Source organism: Sminthopsis crassicaudata, chromosome 5 (assembly GCF_048593235.1).
Source record: "Sminthopsis crassicaudata isolate SCR6 chromosome 5, ASM4859323v1, whole genome shotgun sequence".
NCBI lineage: Eukaryota > Metazoa > Chordata > Mammalia > Dasyuromorphia > Dasyuridae > Sminthopsis > Sminthopsis crassicaudata.
This window is the reverse complement of record NC_133621.1, coordinates 271,822,664-271,847,692: the sequence shown is the minus strand read 5'-3', so window position 1 is coordinate 271,847,692 and position 25,029 is coordinate 271,822,664. Positions and strand designations below refer to the sequence as shown.

General features: G+C 32.9%; 1 protein-coding gene and 2 long non-coding RNA genes across 13 annotated transcripts in view; 2 read left to right on the top strand and 1 right to left on the bottom strand.

Moving 5' to 3' along the window:
- LOC141544661 (ankyrin repeat domain-containing protein 26-like) overlaps window positions 1–10,287 on the top strand; it is a 122,493-nt gene extending 112,206 nt beyond the window's left edge. For 6 of the 8 annotated variants that reach the window (XM_074271056.1, XM_074271059.1, XM_074271057.1 and 3 more), the window contains 5 exons: window positions 27–269; window positions 1,521–1,591; window positions 2,077–2,215; window positions 9,162–9,204; window positions 9,932–10,287. In XM_074271056.1, coding sequence (XP_074127157.1) covers window positions 27–269; window positions 1,521–1,591; window positions 2,077–2,215; window positions 9,162–9,204; window positions 9,932–10,059 — 624 coding nt within the window. In that variant the 3' untranslated portion in view covers window positions 10,060–10,287. The remainder of the gene's footprint in view (window positions 1–26; window positions 270–1,520; window positions 1,592–2,076; window positions 2,216–9,161; window positions 9,205–9,931) is intronic. The other 2 variants (XM_074271063.1, XM_074271061.1) reach the window with 1 other exon arrangement.
- Window positions 1–16,156, bottom strand: part of LOC141544663 (uncharacterized) — a 70,646-nt gene extending 54,490 nt beyond the window's left edge. For 3 of the 4 annotated variants that reach the window (XR_012482748.1, XR_012482745.1, XR_012482746.1), the window contains exons 1-2: window positions 15,996–16,078; window positions 9,766–9,860 (exon numbers count right to left, since the gene is read on the bottom strand). This is a non-coding gene — a long non-coding RNA (uncharacterized LOC141544663). Of the gene's footprint in view, window positions 1–9,765; window positions 9,861–15,995 lie in introns of all 4 variants that reach the window. The other variant, XR_012482747.1, reaches the window with a different exon arrangement.
- A 41-nt stretch (window positions 16,157–16,197) lies between these two features.
- On the top strand, window positions 16,198–16,865 carry LOC141544662 (uncharacterized). Its single transcript, XR_012482744.1, has 2 exons — window positions 16,198–16,416; window positions 16,624–16,865. It is a non-coding gene; the product is annotated as an uncharacterized LOC141544662 (long non-coding RNA).
- Window positions 16,866–25,029: the final 8,164 nt, after the last annotated feature.

Here is a 25,029-nt window from a genome sequence, read left to right as displayed (position 1 = left end):
TATTTTGCTAAACTTATACTTTATAGAAATATGAGGAAGAGCTTCACCAACAATTGGATGCACAAAATTCAATAAATAGACATATAGAATCTATAAATAGATATCTTCAAGAAGAAATAATAGAAACTTTGAAACAGAATGATGACAGGCTGGATCTTGAGCATCATTTAGAAATACCTATGGAACAAATACAATATGGACCAAAGATTAAAGAAAAAGTGAAGAAAGAGACTGAAGAACAAGTGAAAAAAATAAATCCATTATTAAAGGTTATTTAATTTATCACTTTTATATTTTTAAAATATTAACATGTAAATGCAGATTTCCCCCTATTCTAAATTCAGAATCTTTTTCTTTAGAATTTTCCCCTCTGCCTTTTACTCTCCTTAAGCTTGGTATCAACTTAAAAAACAAAACAAAACAAAACAAAAAAAAAAAAAAGAAAAGAAAAAGAGGAAAAGAAAATATTGCCTTCTGATGTGAATTCTGAAAATAGATTATTCTCTTCCCTTGTCAGAAAAATGTCAAAGTTTTTTTGTTTCCCAGATAGTTTTATGACCATAGTTAAGGCAACCATAATGTGCTTAGATTACTTTGTTAGTATCTTTAAGATACCTATGATAGGAACCCAATCTTTCTCAGACTGTCTTTTCTACTATGTTCAAGTCAATCTCCACACCATAAAGTTTCTGCCTTTATGTTCCCTCTTTCCCTGATGTGATGTGAACCTGAATCCTTTCCTGAACTAAACTACATATGAGGTACTCTCTACCTCATAGCATCTTCCCTCTATTGGTTCTTTCCTCCTACGTAAGTGTGATTTTTAATAGAAAAATTATATTTCCCCTTGTTAATTAATACAATAAATAGCATAATATTGGAAACTATGAAGGATGTCCAGCCATGGTTGCTCTATGTAATAAACAAAACTTTTATTTTAAAGTTTTCATATAATCATTCATGTTTCAACTCTCTCTCCCAAATCTATTCTGTTTACCACTCAAGGTGCCTATATAACATTTTTGAAATCATAAGCAAAAATAACCATATATACTCTCAAGTGTTTTTTTTAATAATTGGTACAATATTCAATTAAAAAAAAAGGTGAGTCGTTTTAGTTTTTGTGTGTTTTTCAACCAAAATTTGAATTGGAAGAAAACATTTTGAAAGGGTCTGGAGGTAATTTTTTTCAAAATTTTATTTGATATGTTTATAATAATCTAAGAAGACAAAACTGAAGGATGAGAACTAGTGAACTAATCTCCAATTGAAATAGAGTTGTTTTTTTTATTGTTGTTGTTTTTATTTGTTTTTCTCCAATTGAAATGCAATTCAGCTGATATTGATCATGACTCATTTCAAAGTTAGAATCTACTTTTTTGCAATTTAGAAGTGCCCTCTTAATCACTGTCTGAAATTAAAATGAAAGCTAACAGAATATGACAACAAAAGTCTTATAATTTTCAGGATGGAGTCAAACATATTTGTGAACTTTATTCTTTGTTTTCCATTTGGTTTAGATTCAACAACTGAAAGCTAAATTCTGCAAAAGAAACACCGTACATGAAGAGTTGGAGGCAGAGCAAGAGAGGTACAGAAAATTATTTTCTCAAGAATACAGGTACACCTAAACACAGACAGGAAGAAAAAATCATATAAATTTACATTGCTTTTGAAGATTTCCATTTGGAATATAACAAAGCATTAAGGATCATATCTATGACCTCAATGGAAAATGTGGGTTAACTGGGTGATTATACATATATAAATATATATAAATACATATACATATATTAATGTCAACTAGAAGACTAGTCAACTAGAAATAATTCAATTATGTAAAAAACACTTTTATAACATATAATTATAAAAAACTTTTATAACATAATCTCATTGTTTTCAGAGTCAAGAAACTTTTTAAGGAAAAATCACAATTATGACAGTATTTTTAAAAAATCCAAACATTAAGAAAATTACTACCCATTTATGTGTTGTAAAATGTTCACAGAAGTAATGAGAGGCTACTTATTGCAGACTAATGAATGAAAAAGTAAAGTATAAAATTTTACTCAACAGATTTACTACACGTCCCTTTCTGGAGCCAATGAATAATGAATTTGTTGATACTTCTGTGGTACTTCCTAGAAGAAGATCAATATATTTTACTGAAAATACAGAGTCTTCAGAAAGTTCTACTGAAGACTGCTTTTCAAAGGTTAGTCATTTTTTCCCACCTTCTTGTTCTTTATCCTAAAGTTATAATGTAAAATTTCATGCTTATTTATTTTTGGGATTTATTTTTCAAAAAAAAAGATTTTTTTTGCCTAATAATAAATAAAAAATGTCGATATTTTTAAAGTTTTGTGTTCTTTAAAGTTTAAAGGCTGTGTATTAAAGTTGTTTTTTTTGTTTGTTTGTTTTGTTTTGTTTTGTTTTGTTTTAATCCACAAGTATCATTCCTTTAAATTAATGATAATTCAATGGTGAAAAGGTGTGTAGCCAACATGGCTTAATCTTCTCTTTGACTCTCTCTTTGTAACCTGGAACACTTTAGTCAAAATCTAATTGTTTTTAAAGTAACCTCATATTAGTGCCTTTTTTTTTTTTGTAATCATTTTTTATTCTAATGACACAAAGCTGATGGGAAGAAAAATCCTGTAGTTTCCATAATTAAAGGATTAGGATGAATGGAATTGGGAAAACCAATTTAACATATTTTTTCTTTTTCAATGGGTTCAATAATTTAGCATCTTAAAATAGTTTTCTTTCCTATACATACATATATATATATATATACATATATATATATATGTATTATATATATATAGTCACTTAAAACATAAACATAAAATAAGAAAATAAAAACAAGTAAAATAAAATAAAGCAGAATCTTTTCATGTGCCAAGTAAAACATTGTGAAGGATTCAAAATATGCAGGAATAAATTTCAATTTCAAGAAAACATATTTAATAATAGAAGGCATTATATTCCTAACAGTCCATTTTTTCTTTTATTTCTTCTAGGTTTACTTTTGTTCTCTGCTATGTTTTTTTTTTTTTTTTCTTGGTACTTTTCACTCTTTTCCTCATGTCTCCAGGGAGGCTTGCAGATATACATATATGTGTGTGTACACATATACACACATATATCATATATATATATATATATATATATATATATATATATATATATATATATATATATATATATATATATATATATATATATTTACTGATATATATGAATATAATGTACATATATACCTATATACATACATATTCATGTATACAAAATATATAAGTACATGCACATATACATATTTACATATACTTCTAAAAGATTATTATGACTGAAAAACAATGTAGATTTGTTTCTTGATTAAATCTTTGACTTTATCGGAATTTGGGGATTATTACTTCTATATTTTTTCCTAATAAATTTTACTTAGGACATTGGTATTATATTAGTATTTATTGCTTATTTTTCCCATCCCTGCTTATTCTTCTTTTTGACTTAGGCTTTACCAGCTGTCCCCTCCTCTACCCAACCACCATGGATATGTTTTTTTATCTTTTCCCCCAATCCCATACTTTCCTCTTTATCCCATTCATATTAATCTACACACCTTACCCCAGTGCCGTTCAATTACCCACACTACTGTACCCCACCTTATCCTATTCCTTCCAATCTTATTTTCTTTAGAGATTTTGAAGGATATTGTACCCTTTCTGATGTGTATATACCAAGAAAGAATAACACACACACACATACATACACATATTGTACGTGTATAAGAGACACACAAATTCATTTTTCATATTGTTCTTATATGTTAAATTTTCTATTAAGTCCAGGTTTCCTTGAGATAAAATTCTGAAATTAAAATAGTGTTTTGAATGTCCTTTTGTTTTCATTGATTATTATACTTAATTTTTCTGGTTATAATATTTTCATCTACAACATTAAGGTTTTATGTAAAATATATCTCATTTTTCCCATTTCAAATTTAATATTTTTAAAATTACAGGTCAGTCATCTTTACATTTATGTATATAATTGGGAGTTCCAGATTCTCCCCCTTCCTCTCTCCTTACTATAACCCTTCCTTAGCGCCCCCCACAGTGAAACTACATGTGAAGTGATGCAAAAACCTTCTATCAAAGTCATGTTGCTACAATAGAAAACAGATCTTCTCCCTCCCCTCTCAAAAAAAAAAAAAAAAAGAAAATAAAAATTTATGCTTCAATCTGTATTATGACACAATCAATTCTTTCTCTGGATGTGAATAACATTTTTCATCATAAGTCCTGCACAATCATTGCATTGATGAGAACTTGCTACTACTTTATACACAGGACATTTCACTTTGCATAATCTCACAGAGAACTTATCTCACTGAAAACATCCTACTAATAGGTTATTTTATAAAATATATATATATATATATATATATATATATATATATATATATATATATATATATATATATATAATGTTCTTATAAAATTATTATTTCAACAGTGATATGTAGCATGATGTATTCTGTCATTCCCAATTGAAGAGCATCCCCTTCATTTCTAATTCTTTGTCCTGAAAAATGAACTGCTATAAAACATTTTTGAATATATAGGCCTCCTTTCCCTTCTTAAAAATAATTCTATTTAGGAGACATGCCATATATTGGTATAGGTCAAAAGGTAAATAAGATTTTTAGGAACCTTAGAACATACTTCCAGTTTGCTTTACAGAATGTTTGAATAAGCTCACAATTCCATTAACAATGCATAAATATCTCCTTCCCCCCCACACATTCATTCCAATATTTGTCATTTTCCTTTTCTACCCCATTAGCCAATTTAAAAGACTGTACCTCAGAGTTGTTTATGTCTAATTTCTCCGATCTACTGTTAGAAAAATTTTATATGACTATAAATAGCTTGATTAGTTCATCTGAAAACTGTTCATATCTTTATGATTTATCAGATAGGAATATGGCTCCTATTTTTTCTTTAATTTGGCTATAACTCTTACATTTGAGAAGTGAAGCTTTCATCAGATAAACTTGCCTCAAAATTCGTTGCACAATTACAATTGCTAATTTTATTCCCCACTCAGTTTATTCTGTTCTCTCTCTTATCACCCTGTCCCTCCTTAAAAGGTTGTGCCTTTTAACCTCCCCTCCCTTAGTATGTCCTCCTTTCTATCACTCTCCATCCTTCTCATACCCCGTTCCCTACCTCCTTTCCTGTAATATAGATTTCTATACCTGAGCGAGTATGGTATTTTTTCTTTGAACCAATTCTGATAGTTCTCTTCCTCTCTTCCTCTCCATTGTAAAATCAGGTTTTTAATTTCCTCTTTTCAGGCAGATAATTTATGTCATTCACCTCTCTCTTTCCCTTTTTCCCTAGTGTATTCCTCTCTTCTCCTTATAGTTTTAGTTTTCAAAATATTATCCCTTCATATTCAACTCATATCTCTGCCCTTTAACTATAGAAACTCCTTCAAACTGTCTGAATCAACTTCCCATGTAGAAAAATAACAAGATAATAACCTTACAAAGTCTCTTATGATTTTACTTGATTGAATATGCCCTTGGACTTTTTCTGAAACCTGTATTTGAAAGTCAAATCTTCTATTCAGCTCTAGCCTTTTTGTCATGAATTCTTGAAAGTCCTCTTATTATTAGTTTTGCTGAATAGGTAATTCTTTCTTGTAATCCTAAGTGCTTTACTCTGGAGATTATCATATTACAAGTCCCCAGTCCTTTAATATAGATGCTGCTAAATCTTGTATTAATCTGACTTTGGCTCAACTATACATAAATTGTTTCTTTCTGGATGCTTGCAATATTTTCTCCTTGATTTGGGAGTTTTGAAATTTCTTTTATTATTCCTGGGAGTTTTCATTTTGGGATCTGTTTTAGGAGGTTTCTTTCCATTTTTATTTTGCCTTCTCATTTTAGAATATCCTAACAGTTTTCCTTGGTAGTATTTTTGAAATTTTTCTAGGCTCTTTTTTTCCCATTATGACTTTCAGGTACACCAATAATTTTTAAAACACCTTACCCAGATTTATTTTCCAAGTTGTTTTCATTTTCTTTTTTCCCCCATTATTTTGTTTTTGTTTGTTTGTTTGCTCTGAAACATTAATATAAGTTACTTATTCTGGAAATGTGAATTTTGGTTATAATCCTCCCTCCATTGCTATCAAGAATATCATATTCTTAAGGTAGAATCCTTAAAGGTAGAAGTTGCTAAATAGTGTGTTATTCTAACTGTGATTCCCCTGTCCTTGAATTGTTTTTTTCTGGATGCTTGCAAGTATTTTTACCTTGGCTTTGGAATTCTGTAATTTAGCTGTAATATTCCAGAGAGTTTTCATTTTGGAATTCCTTTCAGGAGGTAATCAGTGGATTTTTAAATTTCAGTTTTACTCTTGGGTACTAGAATATCAGGACAGTTTTCCTTAATAATTTTCTTGAAAGATGATATCCAGACTCTATTTTTGGTCATGACTTTCAGGTAGACCAATAATTTTTAAATTATCTCTCCTGAATCTAGTTTGCAGGTTAGTTGTTTTTCCAATGAGATATTTCATATTTTTTTTATTTTTCTTGTTTAAGCGTTATTATATGTTGACTTATCATAAAGTCATAAGCTTCCATTGTGCAATTCTCTTTTATATGGAATTCTTTTCCTTTGTGAGTTTTTGTACCTTCTGTCCCTACTGGCCAATTGAGCTAAAAAGCTAAAGGCATTCTTTTCCTCCTTAGCCGTTTGTATTTCCTTTTTAGGTATTTTTCTCAATTCATGTCCTAATTTTTTCTCTAAGTCTCTTACTTAATTTTCAAGCTTTTCAGCTCTTCCATGTCCTGAGTCTAATTCTTACTTTTCTCGGAGGCTTTGGATGTAGGAGCTTTGACGTTTTTATTTTCTGAGTGTGTTTTGATCTTCCTTACCACCACTATAACTTTCAGTGGTCAGAAGCTTTTATGTTCTCTGCTCATTTCTCTAGGCTACTTATTGCTCAGCTTTTACCTCTTTGATAATGTAGGGTTCTGTTTTCAGAGTGGAGGGTGCTCTGACCCAACTTTCAGGGATTTGGTGCATCTGTTTTCAGAGATTCTTCAAGGAACCTGACCACAAACACTCTTTTCTGCCTTGGAGCTTTTTGGACTGTCCTTGCTCCACTGTAGCTGTAAGATTTAGTGCGTTCAAGCAACAGAGTCCTATTTTGCTGATGCTGTGGTTACCATGTTTGCGACTGGGGTCACAGTAGCACTACCTATGCTGGGACGACTTGCCCTACTCCCACCCCTGGTAGCACAGACACTCTTCTGTGAACTAACATGTCCTTCCTGTTGTACCCAGGCAGAGATGTCCAGGAGCTCCCAGCACTGCTGCTGTTTCCACCTTGTGATGATGTTGTCAGGGCCAGGACTAGGGCTAGGGCAGGCCCAGTGACTAGCCTCCTACACCCTGGAGCCCCAGCCCTTTTCTGCTGAACGTCTAAGTCCTCTTTGGTGTTTTTGTCCTGGGATATCTGGAAGCTACCAGTAGTGCTGTGGATTGAGAAGGCCCACCTTGTGGATGCTGGGGCTGGGTTTAGGGCTGCACAGAATTTCCATTCTGGTGTCACAGATGTTTTCTGCTGCTCTTCTAAGTTGTCTTCAGCTGGAAAATATTCTACTCTGTCTTTGGGGATGTTCTGATGCTCTAAACTTTGTTTAGATTCCTTCTTTAAAGTAATTTGGAGCATTTGGGGAATGAGTTGGCTGAATTCTGGCTTTTATTTTGCCATCTTAGCTCCACCTTGAAAGAATATATCGTTGCTACATTTAAAAGCAGGAAAACTTGGATTCAAATCTCACTCTCTGTACACCAAATGACTCTGAACATATTTGCATAGGTAGACATTCATATACATGTATGTAAATATGATACCCGTGTGTGTGTGTGTGTGTGTGTGTATAAAAAGAAGGTCTTATAGAGAAGAAAATTTAGAGTTAGATACTTATTCTGACTTTGAAACTTGGCCTCTACAGAGAGCATGAATGTGCTCACTGATACCGTATTTGGGACATTAGTCATATCTCACAAGTAATGAATTCCTTTTTCCTGGATATTTATGATGTTGCCACATTGATTATTGCTTCAGATGTGGCTGGTATATATCTGAGCCATTCTCTTGAATTCGGCCTTTAAAGGGAAACAGAAACTTTGGGATTCCCCCTTGTGGTGTCAGAGGACACATAAAACAAGTACCTAGTCAAGCCTATCAAAAGGGTAGGATCAAAATGCTCAACCCAGTCTCTTTGGTCAAATTTACTCCATATATATTGGAGATATCTTCAAATTCAAAACAAAATCTTTATATTTCTGCCATGTCAAGTGAATTAGGCTTTTCTTCATCACCCCTTCTATGTGTTATGGATGTACATATGTGTGTATATTTATATTTAATTTTTTCCAAGTATTTAATTTTCTGTTTTGCTCCATGTAAATTGATATACATTTTATATGTGGACTGTCTGTAGCTTAGTGAAGTATTAATATTTACAATTGTTTTAAAGTATAGGCTCATTGTTGATTTTCTTTTTAAAGAAAAATGATATATTCAGCAAAAAAAAAAAATAATAGTAATAATAACAAGGGTAACATTTGCCTAGAGTAGAAGGCATATATATATATATCAAACCTGAGACATAACTACTATGCTAACAAAGTTCATATTTTTTGGTATATAATTAATAGTGATAAACTCTTGATGCTCTTAATAATAGTATCATCTTTTATTAGATCCCACCTTCTATATGGGCCCTCATTTCTGAGTGTGGGGGGTCACAAAGTTATAATTTGTTAAGGGTAAATATCTGATTTGTATATGTTTCACATATCTATATATCTGGAGTAAGATAAAAAATGAGTCTTTATTAAAAAGGGATTTGTGAGTGGAAAAAATTTAAGCCCTATTTTATAGCTATATATTTTCTGATGAATGACCAATAGTCAAACTTAATTAATGTGTACATTTATTAATAATTTCTTTGGATACCTGCAATTTATAAAAACAAATTTTGTGAGTTGTTTGGATTATCTGTAGTTCCTTATTCTTCATTTACTTCATTTTTTTGAAATATTATTTTAATGTTATTTCAGATTCAGCAGGCGATGGAAAACTCTGTAGCTAAAAGTGATGATGGTATGTTCAAATGATTCATAAGTAAAATGTCACCGTTTATGCTCTATCTGATTTGTGAATATACCTTTAAAATCCCCCTAAAGTGCTATTTCAATGGGAAGAAGAAGAAGGAGGAGGAGGAGGAGGAGGAGGAGGAGGATGTTGTTGTAATAGTGAAATCAAAGTGTGGTTTGTATTTCTTCTGATAGGCAAATAAAATAATTGTCACAGTTCATTTCATTTTGAGCCCGAAGGCAATAATATTATAAATAGGAAATAGAGCTCGAACATAAGCATGAGCAGATAGACAACACAAGCAAATAGACTACTATGAACATAATTTTAATTGCAGTTCCTGTACCGATTGCTACTTCAGAAGGTAAAATGATAATATTAGGTGAACAATCTGATGAGTTGCTCCAATAATAGAAATGGACATTTATTCAGGATCTTAAACTTTGCATTTTGAATATATTAGCTGATTTGAAATTCCAAACAATCCTGTATGGTAGATGACTTCCAGAAAATCTTGAAGTTCTCTCTATGAAATATAGTTCTTAAAACCATGAACAAGTCACTTACCTTCAAAATGCTCAGCAAACTCTTAAGACTCACTTGGACCAATGACCATTTCCATGATTCTCGCACCCAAAATTCCTTGATATGATGAACCATTACTGCCAATACAAAAAATGCATATACACACACATGTATAAATTGCTTTTTCTTCTTCTTTTTTTTTCCACAGATATTTCTGAGCTTCCATCTACATCTCGCTGGGCTTCACCAGTAGTATACAGTAGAAGGCCAAATCTGAATTGGGATCCAGTTTCCAGACCAACTCAGCATTACTCAAGAAATTTTAAAAAATATTAATGAACTTTAAAAAAAGGAAAAAATAAAGTACATCGAGAACTCTACTAACATCACTATTCATCAATTTGATATCAAAGCTCTGTATGTAAGACACAAGAGCTTTGACCTGCACAATCTAACTAGCTTAATTATAGAAATTTAGCATCCTTCCGCCATTCTTTTTCCTTCTCATAGTGATCAAGCTCAGTGTGACAGAGTTAATAATTAAATGCAAAGTCCCCCCCAAAATTCTTGTACCTCTGAATTAATCACTGGTTTAATAGCAACAGGTAATCATCTTATGACCACTTAGATCATCCAATTCATGACTTGCACCATTTCCTCACACCTACACTAAGGAGAAGCCTGTCCATTTGTGGAATATTTCTTACTTCACCCACCTTGCGACCCTGCTGACATATGATGTCACTCAACTATCACATGTCAATCAGTGGAATTATTCAATATCTATTATAGCTGTTCTTGAATGTCTAGACATCTAGCCTTATAAAAATCTGGCCCTAGAAAGAGGATGAATCTCAGATGGTGGGAAAGAGCTGAGATCCTCTTCATCACAGAGAACTGTGGATCCTTCCTTTGCTCAGAGTCACTTCCTTTGCTCAGAGCTCGATCTTAGGTTCTTGTGTGGAGATGGGATATTCTCAATTTCCATAGTGATAGCTCCTCTGGTGGGATAGTGATGCATGGGTCACAGCCTTTTTTGACCAATCCCTGCAAGGACTCAAAAAGGAAATGTTCACAAAGTGGCATTTTCATGCAAGGATCGTCCATGGGCACTGACCCCTTGATATCTGCACATATATTTTCTGCGCCTGAGGTAAGTCTCATCCAGATTATAGAGTCTCCCTTGAATAACCCTAAATTCATTTTCTTTTAATAAGGCTCCTTATTTGTCTCAATTCATAACCTTTGGACCACTCACATTCTATTTTTATAAATATTATATGGCCCTCGTTTTAAATTTTTAAATGTGCACTATTGGTTATTTTACTCTACTTTTTTTTCCCTTTATTTTCCTACGTCTGGGGAGATATTCAATAATGGAATTGCCAGTTCTTCATTTTCAGCCAGCTAGCTAATTTTGAAACTTTGTGTTGGTAGGGTTAAAATTATTTTTTTTACCTTTAAATTTATTTGACAAGAAGTAATTATTCTTCTCATCAGAATAAATACCTCCTATTCCTATTATAAATACACTTCTTGTTACTATAAAAAGATAAATTAAACGGATAATTTTGCCTATTATCCTATTTTGCTTTTCTGTCTACTTAATTACTTATGTGCTACAAAAAGGGAAGGAATATCAACCTGCTCTGATCTTGACTCAATTTTCAATGTGGCCATGTAATTGAAAACTGTAGTGAAGTTTTGCTACAATGATTCCATAGTGCAGTTTAAATGGTTTTTCATATTTTTAAGAAAAAGAAATAGATTCTAAACCCTGAAATATAATGTTGCTTGAGATCCTGTCCCAGAAGTGACTGGACAAGTAGTAATGTACAAGCCCACAATGTCTTATTCTATACAGATCCCATTGCCACATAATATAAGGCAAGTTCTTTGAATTATGTTTATGATATAAAATGAGACTGGAGCCAATGTGCCACCTCTTCAGCATTGAGGGATTGAATGTTTTTCTGCCTTTTTAAATGCCCCATAGCAAAATCGTTCCTGACTCTCTCTATCCACCTTAGGTGGAGGAGTAGATAATTTATTCTGTAAGAATTTAGTTAACTTTTTCTGACCCTCCACTTTTTGAAAACGTGTCACAGAATACCGTTTTATCCTTCACAATATGGCATGACATTTTTAGTTTAGTTACATTTTAATGGGGATAAAATTTTAAGAATCATATTTGTCACTCATAAAATTATTAATAGGTATGCAGTATACATTGTGCTCTATATCTAAGTCTTATTTTAAAATTTATCAGGGGATAGAGGGAACTCCAAATTCTTAGTTTGTTTATCAAAATGAATAGTCTTTCTGGTCCTAGACAGTTGAAAAAGCTGGATACAGAATTGAACGTTATAATAAGAAATCATGTACTTAAAACCAATTTCTGATACACATTGGCTAATAGGTTTTATAGAGGGAACTTAACCTTTAGTGCTTCAAGAGTCTAACTCACTAAGAATATAATTTGCAAAGAAATTTCCTATCAGGGGAGGTGATTTGTAGCATTATCAGTTCCAGGCAAATGAAATCTCATACTTACTTGAATGTACCTAGTTCAAAAGAAATCTAGCAACATGTTATTGGACGGATTGGAGAAAATAAATTTTGGAGAATGGTTATGAATCAAATAATACAATAATGTATTCAGTGAAATGGGATAGAAAAAAGTGCTAAATTCACTGCTCATCTCATTGTCTTTAGACTATATTTTAGGGGAGAATGTCAGAAGAAATAATAGATATGCATTGTACTTCTTAATTTGTTTTTGTTTTTGTTTTCAGCTTTTCTCCCCAGGAAGTCTTGAAAAGAGAAAACACACTGGCTTGCATCAGCCTTTTTCTTCTAGGGACGGTAGAATCTGTATAAAAGGGACATTATTTTGGGACCTCTTGCCCATGGAGAACTACAACTATCTCATCCTAAACAGAACAGTCTTAGATATGCCCTGATTTACAAAATGGACTAAACAGCTCATACCATGTCATGCTGAATGTGGCAGGATTATACCTACAAACATTTGCACTGGGAAGAGTGTGTTGAGGAATGTAAAAGAAATGTGTTTTTTCTCAATCTACTTACATAAAAAACTCAGAGTAATTATGTTATGTCAGGTTGTTCTTTCTTTTTATAATAACTGCAAGAGAGATTGTGCTCTGTTAGTGTGAAGCAACCTGCTAATGAAAAGGTTAATTTAACCGAATCACTAACAGATATCTAAGACTTTACAAAAAACTTTTTTTCTACCATCAGAAATGTGATACTTAAGACATTTATCTATAGCATACTTCCATGTAAAGCGAGTCAGGTCTCAAAAAAAACAGTGTAGCAAAATTTCATAAATAATACTTTCATAATTAATACATGCACATCATGTATTAATATTTGTGTTTTAATTGTGTTTTACATTTTTATGAAATAGTGGAAGAAAATTCCTCAAAAGAATCTATAAATAGGTAGGCTTCATAGGAGGATAATATTTTAAGTAATTAATCCTCATGGTCCATACTTTTTTCTGCCCAAGGCTAACACTATTCTTGTGCCCCTCAAAAGACATATCTTCAATGCACAGAATTAGCTTAAGTAATGTGTGTGTATTAAAACATACATGATGCTTATATACATACATGTGTAGAAATACACAATCAAAGCAAATTACAAATACAAAGTAAAAATTGTACAAATAAATAAACATATATAGAAACATAAACACAGGTAGGTATGTAATTTTATGAGCATATATGCTATCCAAAATAAATCTGCAAATAACTGTATACAATATTATATATATATATATATATATATGCACATATATATATATATATATATATATATACGCACATGTATATATATATAAATGCACATGTATATATATATGCACACATGTATAAGTATGCATGTGTGTGTGTTTATGAAGTTTTTAGCAGATTAGCAACTTTTCTGCTTTAGGGAGTTGCCTATTAACTATGAAAGATCAAGAATCTTGCTTGGGCTCACAAAACCAGTATGTGAAAATGGTAAAATTTGAATGTTTTATTTTTACTACAAAACCTATTCTATATAATACCTTAATATAATTATTAAGAAATGTTTATTAGATGAATGAAGAATGAACAAGCTATGTCCTTCCATATGGCCACACCATGTATTAGCTACCCTGAGATAGATTCCTGCAAAGCCTTTTAAGGCACATCTACAGTGCAAATATGTATCCTCTCATAATTGTGGAAATTCATCTAAGTGACTAGGCAAAGGAGTTATCAACACGAGGTAGGGATAAGTTACTGGAACCAGGATCCTCAATATAGCTAGGAAATGGTATTGGAAATTTCTCAGCAAGGAGAGCAGCAATAGAAAAAAATACAAAAGCCTTTGCGGAGTGATTTCTTCTTAGAATTCTTGTGGACAAGAGTGGTAGAAAACTGCTTGTCACTTTGAGACTTGTACAGAAGTATTCTAGTTCCCAATTAGAGGTCTTAGAGGTCTCTGGGAAGGGGTGGCAAGTCTATTAAAAGGGCACAATGTTTCTTGAGCTTCTAGACATTGCAAAGCATTAGCTGTAAATTGGAATGATGGAGTAAGGGAGGAACGAAGGAAGATGAAGGGAAGGATCAGGAAGATGCCTAGGTGGAAAAAAACATACGTGTGCCTACAAGAGTTGTTGCATGAGGCATAATGCCTTGATTTCTTGTCTTAGATATGCTAAAAATTCAGTCATAAAAAAAGAACCTCTTTTTTTGCATGAGGTTACGCTTAATAATGAGAACTTGATGGTCTTGTTTCAGCATTTACAGTATTCCTGATAATTTTTATTACTTTTATTATTCCCCTTTTGGAGCTGTTTTAAAGTTTGCTCTAGAAGATTGTGGGAAAAGGGGAGCAGGAGAAGGATATGAACTCAAGGAGGAGAAGCTAATGAAATGTGAAGAAAATTTGGAAGTCTAAATTCTAAAGAATTTTGAAAAGTTTGAAAGGTAATAATAAAGAAATTCAGGAAGCTTTAAGAAATTGATTTGACTTGAGCTGGAGGAGAAAGATTCCATCTTTAGTAGGAAAAGAAAGTGAGCCCAAAGAGTAGTATTGGAAGAATTGAAAGTAGACATAAGGAGGAAGAAGAGATGGAATCCAAATGAAAGAGGAGAAGACATGTTAAAAGAACAGGTATTTAACCAACATCACCCACCTCAAAACAAAATAAAGTCAAAATGGAAACATGGTTTGGGCATAAAGGATGATACCATATACAAATTAGGAGAACATGAGATACATTACATTGATTACATTAAATAAAAATGTTTTGCCCAAACAAAACAAACAGAAACAAATCTTTCAGACAGTATTTCTAATAAAGATCTCATTTCTCAAATTATAAAAAGAATTGTGTCACATTTATAAAAATACAAGTCATTCCCCAATTGATAAGTGGTCAAAGATTATGAACAGAAAATTTTCAGATGACAAAATTAAAGCATTTATAGTTCTATGAAAAAATGCTCTAAATCACTATTGATTAGAGAAATGAAAATTAAAACTCTGAGGTACCACCTCACACCTCTCAGTTTGGCTAAGATGACAGGAATATATGAGAAATGTTGGAGGGCATGTGGGAAAACTGGGACACTGAAGCATCATCGGTGAAGTTGTGAAATGGTTCAACCATGCAGGAGAACAATCTGGAACTATGGACAATGGGCTATAAAATACATATTCTTTGACCCAGAAATGTCATTATTGAGAAGGAAATCATATCCCCAGGAAATCATAAAGGAGCGGGCAGGAGCCAGAAGCACAAATATTTTTAGCAGCTCTTCTTGTGGTAGCAAATAATTGGAAAAGAATTGGATGCTCATCAGTTGGTGAATGGCTGAACAAGTTGTGGTACATGAAGGTAATGAATATTATTGTCCTATAAAAATGATGAACAACCTGATTATAGAAAGGCCTAGAAAGATTAACAGGAACTAATGCTGAGTGAAACAAGCAGAACCAGGAATACATTGTACACAATAACAGCAAGAATATGGGATGATTAACTATGAAAGACTAGGTTCTTTTCAGTAGTTCAGTGATCCAAAGAAAACCAATCCATGCTTTGTTCACTTTTTTTTTTATCTCTCCCATGGTTGTTTGTTTTGTTTTTTTTCCCCTTTCACTGTGATTTCTCTCCCCCAACACAATCCTTAAAGCAATATGTATTTAAAATAAACTTACTTAAACAAACAAAAAAGAATAGGTAATTAAAGTAACTCAATTGGACATACTTATCACAGAATTAGGACTAAAAAGGTGCCTCCATGCTAATAGAATCTAAAGAGGTGAGAAGAGAAGGGCTTTACCATTACTGCGCAGGGAGTGTGTCTGAGAATAAAGATACACTGGGTTTGAGTTCCCCTTTATGACATAATTGATTTATGACCCCAAGCAGTCAGCCAATTCTTGTGTCTCTTAGCAACTCTCTGATACACATCTTTTCCATAAGTTCCCTGCACTAATCATTTACAAGTCTTAAACCTCACACTTCTTGAATTTCAGATCAACCTGACATCTTCATTCCTAGTGAATTGACAAATGTGGAGTTGAAAATCCCTGAAAGCAGATAACCACAGCAAGTGTAAAAAAAAGATGCGGCCAAAAAAAGATAAAGATTAATAATTTCTTTTTAAACCTTGTCAAGAGGCAAAGGTAATCATTTATTCAAATTATGGTTAAGAAATTAATTGCTGTTGTATTCTGTATCTTTTTTGATTGATTAGAAATATGAAAAGTATATGATTGTTATATAACTGTATATACATATATGTGTTAAACAGATCCAATAACTGATTTTATATGTATTTTACTTAAAATTGAAAGTACTATTCATACTAAAAAGAATCACTTGCCTTTTAGACCTGCAAAGAAAACATTCAATGAAAAGAATAAGGATTGTAAAAAAATGTAAAAAAAGGACCTTGAAGTACAACAAAGATTCAACTCCCCACTGGGACTCAGCATTACCTCTCAAGCTCAAAGATGGACCTCCAATGAAATAAGGGACTTTTCAATCATTTCTCTTGAAAAGATCACAACTAAACAATTTTGACCTATAAACATAACTTTCAAAAAAGCATTAAAGGATAAATTGGGGAAAATATTATCTCATTTTATTAAAAGGTTTACATTCCTATATGGGAAAATGATACTTTTTAACTTTTGAGAATTGTATTTTTTATTAGGGCAGTTAGAAACAGTGTGTGGGTATAAGTTAGTTTAAATCAATAATATTTTTAGAAATAGATAAATAAAACAATTCCACCATTAAGGGATGCTGGGAGAAGAATAAAAGGGGGGTAAAGTGAAATGAATTTAATCACATGAAGAGACACAAAAGACAAAGTAGTAGCAGGGGAGAAGAGAGCAGGATTCACACTATTTGAAGCTTAATTGATTTTTAAAGTCTTTTTAAACCTCTTCCAAGAACTTTTTTAATTTTTAAAATTTTTCTTTGTAGCTTTCTGGAAAACTACTTTGGTTTGTACCCTGATTTTTTTTTCCAACATCATAGTAGTTTTCCATGGCCAGATTATTTCTCTAGTTTTACTCATTTTTGATAATCTGTATTCTGGCTGTTGACTATGTTATACCTGGGTTTTACCACACAGAGTAAGGTATATCTCAGACTCCTTTTTTTCTATGTTGTTGTTTTATGAATTTAAGGGGGCCTACTATTCCTTCCACTTTTTTTATAATCTGAGACCAGCTGTGATCAGTGCTCTTCCAGTTCATGCTTTGTTCTATAAGTGGTCTGAGGTACTCCCCTCCACTCCTGACATTGAGGAGGATAACCCAGCATTAATATCCAAGCACTCTGGTACCCCTGCAGTGTCTCAGGCAACTGGAAGAGCCAATTTATTTCTGTTACACCCCTATGGATTACTCTAACCTGGTAGCTCCCGTAGAGCTACTCTTAATGCCCGTCCATCGGCGGCACGGCTAGGCCACACTTACCCGTCTTTGGGCCCCAACCCGGATCCCACAGAGACAGACCACCAAAAGGTAGGGGTGAAGCAAAAGAGAATTTTATTCTGAGATAGTACATATTTATACCCCACTGATGATATGGGGGAAAGGAGGAGGTCTTCTAGGAACCTGGCATAATGGGATTGGCCCAAGAAGAAGGAAGGAGGCGTGCTAGGCTTTGAGAGCACTAAAGAGGGAGGCGTGGTACCTGGAGTCAGACACTGTCTCTTGGGGCTATGCCCCTCCTCCACATAGGACTGGCCTGTGCCTCAGAACCTCTCATCCCTCAGGTCCTCCCACATGACTTGAACTGCATTCTTTGCTTCTAGAGGCTTTTTAACCCTTACAATTCCCCTGCCTTCAAACTAAAACTTTACTCTTTTGCAAATGACAAATAGCAGGGCCTCATCCTATTGTTCCTTCATTGCAGAGAGCTCCAACTGTCAGCACTCTGGGCTTTGAATTTGAGGGCCTCCAAAATCTTCTCCACATCAGCCACCCAATCCCCACACTATCTGTGGGATCAACCTTTCTAAACTAAAATTGCAACAGATTTAATTTCCTTGAAGTCTTGTTCTTGTTGAATAGGCAGTCACTATTCTTGGCTGTCTGCACTTCAATCAGATCAAATCATTATCCCAGTAGGTCATATCATTGCTAATGTCCTCCAAAGTTATCTCAGACTGCCCTATGATTTTAATGCAACTTTATTTCCACTGCTCTAAAATTTAATCTCAGCCATTATTTGTAAGAGGATTTAAGAAAAGCAAGTACTTTTTTGCTAAGTTCTTCCATTTTTCCTCAATTCTTCCTGTTTGTACACATTCCATAAATACTCAATTTAATTCCATATTTCCCAACTGCTTTTCTATCAGTCTTCCTTTATTCTACCAGCAATCAGCTCTGACTTTTCTTCAGTCTCATCTTAGAAAACTTTAGACATTTTAAACCAGATTTTAACTTTTGACTTAATGGAACCAAACTTTGGTAGGGTTAATGTGTGGTCCAGTAAGAAATTTCATATGTAGTTCTCATTTTGTTGGGAAGTAAGGCAAGAAAGGATATATAAAACATTTTTGTTTGTTGTGTTCTTATAAAAAACATTTTTTTCTTTTATATTAAAATATATCAGCTTTTTATATTCAAAATATATGCAAGGATAGTTTTTAAACATTGCTTTTTGCAAAACCTTGCATTCCAATTTTTCTCCCCTTCCCCCCGTCCCTCTTCCTTAGATGGAAAGTAATCCAGTATATATTAAACATGGTAACAAGATATGTATATCACATATAGTCATACATATTTATACAATTATCTTGCTGTCCACACACATGCACACACACACACACACACACACACACACACACACACACACACACACACACAATCAAAAAGGAAGAAAAACCAGAAGGAAAATAAAATTCAAGCAAACAACAACAAAAGGGAAAATGCCATGCTATGATCCACATTCAGTTCCAGCAGTCCTCTCTCTGGGTTCAGATGGCTCTCATTATCACAAGATCATTGGAACTGGCCTGAATTATCTCATTGTTGAGAAGAGTCATAGCCATCAGAATTGATCATCCTATAATATTGTTGTTGCCATGTACAATAATTTCCTGTTTCTACTCATTTGACTTAGTATCAGTTCCTGTAGGCCTCAACAAGTCTCTGAAATCATCCTGCTGATTGTGTCTTATAGAACAATAATGTTCCCTAAGCCAAGAAGGTGGGAGAAGACATGAATTTTTCTGAGATCTTCCCATATCCCTCAAGTTAACAGCACATTAAGCCTTTGCACATGTTTTGGAGTGACAGAACCCACAAATATTTGGAGTGAAGCAAATTTCCAGCCAAATATAATTTAGAAAATTTTCAGAGAAGGTCTGTTTCAATTGGGCATGAAGGAAGGCAGGCCAAGCACAAGCAGTCACATAGAAACCTGAGTATGGGCAATGCAAAAAACCTAGAGTAGTGTGAGCTTTGTGCTCCAGCAATCTACCAGGAGGAATCTATGGCAGTGTTGGCTACTCTGTCCTGATTGTAAGCTAGTAGATCAGCAGATTAGCTGTAAAACATTCAACACAAATTCCAAAGTCAAATACCAAGTCCCTAAACCCCAGAAGATCAAGACTTGGCCATACCCACCCAGCACCAGAAGTTAGTCAGCACTGACTGAGGCAGTGACTGTTGCCTATAGAAGAAGCTTGGAAAATCTCCCCTTTGCCCTAAAAGCAGACTTTGACCTTTTAAAAAATGAGTAAAAAAGCAAAAAGAACTCTATAGTTTATGGAGAAAGAGTATACATTTTTAAACCCTGAGGACACTAAAAGCAGAGCATCTCCAGATGAAGCCTCAAAGGCTTATGTGAATTGGCCCCCATCTCCCAGGGATATCCTGGAAGAATTCAATAAGAATCTTCAAACAAGAAAAATGAGGAAAGGAAATGAAAACTTTCCAAGAGGGTTTGGGAAAAGAAATAGAAATTATTTGAAGAAAACTCCTTATAAAATAGATTTAAAGAAATGGAAAAAGCATATCATTCTTTAGAAAATAGATCTTATAGCATAGAAAAAGAAAACAGTTCCTTGAAAAAAGAGAAATGGAAATGGAGAAAATGGAAATTTAAAAAATATATAGAATAAAATTTTAAAATTCAATTACCCAAATACAGAAGGAGCTAAAAAAGTAACTGAAGAAAATAATTCACTAAAAATGACAAATGAACAAATGGGAATGAATGAGATATCAAATATCAGTCAAAAAATAGAAAAAGAAAAAAAAAAAAAAAAGAAAATTTCCTAATTGAAAAAACATCTGACCTGTATAATAGATCTAGGAGAGATAATCTAAGATTATTGGATTTCCTAAAAACTATGATGAAAAAAAAAATCCTAAACATCATATTGTAGAAAATCATCAAGGAAAACTGCCCTAATGTCCTAGTATCAGAAGGTAAAATAGCCATTGAAAGAATTCACCAATCACCTGAAAGAAACTCCAAAATGAAAACTACAAGGAACATTTTAGCTAAATTTTGGAATTATTGGACCAAGGAAAAAATACTGCAAACAGCCAGAAAGAAGCTTCCACTTTAAAGGATCAAAGAGCCTGGAACCTGCTGTTCCAAATGACATAATAATTTATATTGTAGCTAAGAATCAATTATCCAGCTAAATTGAGCTTTATCTTTCAGGGAAGAAAATGGACATTAATTGAAACAGATTAGTTTCATTTATTTCTGATGAAAAAAATGAGAGCAGAACAAGAAACTTTTAAGAAATTTGTCCTAAACCAATTGTTTTTGATAATACTTTTTATGTTAAAATATATGCAAAATAGTTTTTAATATTCATCTTTTTTAAGCTTTTTATTTTCAAAACATATGCACAGATAATTTGACAACACTGACCCTTGCATGACCTTGTGTTTCAGATTTTCTTCTCCTTTCCCTATCTTCTCGCCAAGATGGCAAGCAATTAAATATGTTAAACATGTTCAATATGTTAAACATTTTCAATTCAATATGTATAAACATATTGATACAACTTTCTTGCTGTGCAAAAGAAATCAGATCAAAAAGAAAGCAAATGAGTAGGAAAAGAAAATGCAAGTGAATAACAAAAAGAGTGAGAATGTTAAGTTGTGATGCTCATTCAGGTTCTAGGGTCTTGTCTCTGGGTATAAATGGTTCTCTTTATCACAAAATCATTGGAACTGGCGTCAATCATCTCACTGTTGGAAAGAGTCACGTTTATTAGAATTGATTGTGATATAATATTGATGTGTTGTATACAGTAATCTCCTGGTTCTGCTAATTTCATTTAGCATCGGTTCATGTAAGTCCCTCCAGTACTTTCTAAAATCATGCTCTTGATCATTTCTTATATAACAATAATATTTGATAACATTCATAACTTAATTAGTCATTCACCAACTGATTGGGTATCCACTCAGTTTCCGGTTTCTTGCCACTATGACGAGGGTTGCCACTGTGACAAAATGATTTGAAAATCAGTTTCACTTTTAAGGCCTCATTTAAAAATGAGGCCTTAATCAGAACACATAAATGTGAAAATGATTTCCCAATTTACTGCCTCCCTTCTGATCTTGTCTGTATTAATTTTGTTTATAGAAAACTTGTTAATGTAATATAATCAAAATTGCCTATCTGGTGTTTAATTATGACTTTTAGTTCTCCTTTGGACACAAATTCTTTCCTTCTTCACAGATCTGAGAAGCAAATTATCCTATGTTCCTCCAATTGACTTATATCACTCTTTATGTCTAAACATGAACCCATTTAGATGTTATCTTGATATGTAGTATCAGGTGTGGGTCAAGACCTAATTTCTTCCATACTAGTTTTAAAATTTCCCAGTAGTTTTGTGAAATATTGAGTTTTTATCCAAAAAGCTGAGGTCTTTGTGTTTGTCAAACACTAGATTGCTATACTTACTACCTATTTTATCCTGTGATCCTAACCTATTCCACTGAGCAACTAGTCTATTTCTTACCCAGTACCAAACGGTTTTGATAACCACTGCTTTGTAATATAGTTTTAGGTCTGGTATAGCTAGGCCTTCATTAGCATTGTTTTCATTAATTCCCTTGAAATTCTTCACCTTTTGTTTTTCCAGATGAACTGTGTTACTATTTTTACTAGTTATGTAAAATAATTTTGGGGGAGTTTGATTGCTATGGCACTTAATAAGTAGATTAATTTAAGTAGCATTGTCATTTTTATTATATTTGCTCAACCTACCCATGAGCACTGGATATTTTTCAAACAGATTAGGTATGACTTCATTTGTGTGGAAAGTGTTTTGTAGTTGTGTTTGTATAGTTTTATTTCATACTATCAGCAATTATTTTGAATGGAATTTCTTGCTTCTGGGCTTTGTTGGTAATATATAAAAATGCTGATGATTGATGTAGGTTTATTCTGTATCCTGCAGTTTTGCTAAAGTTGTGAATTATTTCTAGTCATTTTTAGTTGATTCTCTAGGGTTCTAGTATGCCATCATATCATCTGCAGAGAGTGATACTTTGGTTTCCTCATTACCTACTGTAATTTCTTTTTCTTCTCTTATTGCCAAAGTTAACATTTCTAATACAATATTAAATAGTAATGGTGATAGTGGCATCCTTATTTAACTCCTGATCTTATTGGGAATGGTTCTAGTTTGTCCCCATTACATAGGATTCTTGCTGATGGTTTTAAATATATCTACTGATCATTTCAGGGAAAAGTCCATTCATTCCTATACTCTCCAGTGTTTTGAATAGGAATGGGTGTTGGATTTTATGAAATGCTTTTTCTGCATGATCATACGATTTTTGTTAGTTTGGTTATTGATTTACTTGATTATGCTGATGGTTTTCCTAATATTGAATCAGTCTTATATTCCTAGTTTAAATCCTACTTCATCTTAGTGTATTATCCTGGGGATGATTTTCTATAATCTCATTGCTAATATTTGATTTAAGATTTTTGCATCAATATTCATTAGGAAAATTGGTCTACAATTTTATTTCTTTCTTGCCTGGTTTAACAGTCAGCACCATATCAGTGTCATAAAAGGAATTTACTAGGCATTCTTCTTTCCCCATTTTTTTCAAATAGTTTATATAGTATTGGAATCAATTGTCCTTTGAAGATTTGGTACTATTCACATGTAAATCCATCTGCCTCTGGAGATTTTTTTGTAAGGGAGTTGATTAATAACTTGTTCTATTTCTTTTTCTAAAATGGGACTACTTGAATAATTCTCTCTTCTGTTATCCTGGGCAATCTTTGCTTTTGCAGGTCTTTTTCCATTTTACTTACATTATCAAATTTATCTGCATATAGTTGGGCAAAATAACTCCCAATTATTGCTCTAATTTCCTCTTCATTCGTGGAAAGTTTTAGCTTTTCATTTTGAAGCTAACAATTTGATTTCTTCTTTCCCTTTTCTAATCAAATTAAAGGTTTATTTTGTTTTTTTCCCCATAAAACCAAGTCCTCATTTTATTTCTTAATTCAATAGTTTTCTAATTTTCAGTTTTATTAATCACCCTTGTATCTTTTGAATTTCAAATTTGGTATTTAATTGAGGTTTTTTTTTTTTTAGTTGTTAGCCCAAATTATTCATCTTCTCTTTTTCTATTTTTTTGCAAGTAAGCCTCTAGAGATATAAAATTTCTGCTTTGGCTGCATCCCACGAATTTTGGTATGTTGTCACATTATTGTCATTCTCTTGGATGAAGTTAGTGATTGTGCCTATGATTTGTTTTTTCACCCATTCATTCTTTAGGCTTACATTATTTAGTTTCAAATTAATTTTTGGCCTATTTTGCCTTGGCCTTTTGTTGCATGTGATTGTTACTGCCTCATGATCTGAAAAAAATGAATTTATTATTTCTGCCTTCTGCATTTGATTTTGAGGTCTTTATCCCCTAACACGTGGTCAGTTTTTGCAAAAGATCCATGAATCACTGAAGCAAAAGTCAATTTCTCTCTGACTCCATTCAATTGTCTCCAATCAATGGTCTGTCATACCTAACATTGCTAACATTTTGTTTACTTCCTTAATGTCTTTCTTATTTATTTTGTCATTTAGTTTATCTAGTTCTGAGAGAGTAAGGTTGAGAATCCCCCGATATCCCCCACTAGTATAGTTTTGTTATCTATTTCTTCTTGCATCTTCCTTAACTTTTTCTCTAGAATTTGAATGCTATACCTCTTGATGCTTATATATTTAGTATTGATGTAGCTTCATTATCTATGGTACCCTTTAGTAAGATATAGTTTCCTTCCTTATCTGTTTTAAATAGATCTATCTTTGCTTTTGCTTGATCTGATATTAGGATTCCTACCCCTGTTTTTTTTGTTTGGTTTTTTTTTTTTTTTTTTTTTTTTTTTTGGTTTGTTTGTTTAACTTCACCTAAGCACAATAGATTCTGGTGCAGCCCATTACCTTCACTCTATATGAATTGTTCTGCTTTAAATGTGTTTCTTGTGAGCATATTGTAAAATTCTGGCTTGTAATCCAGTCTGCTATCCACTTCCATTTTATGGGGAAGTTCACCCTGTGTGGTACAGAAATGGTGAGGGGTCACCATTTAATTAAAAAAAAAAAAGCTGGAGAGATCTCTAGAATAAAGCAAAGTGTATTGTATATTCTCAGGAAAGGTCCCACCCTTGGAGCAGACAATAGCAGAGAGGAAGTGCCTCCTATGGGCAGGATGGCACTTTTAATCCCTAATGCAAAACACCCCCTCCCACCACTGACCCTCATCCTCATTGGCTGA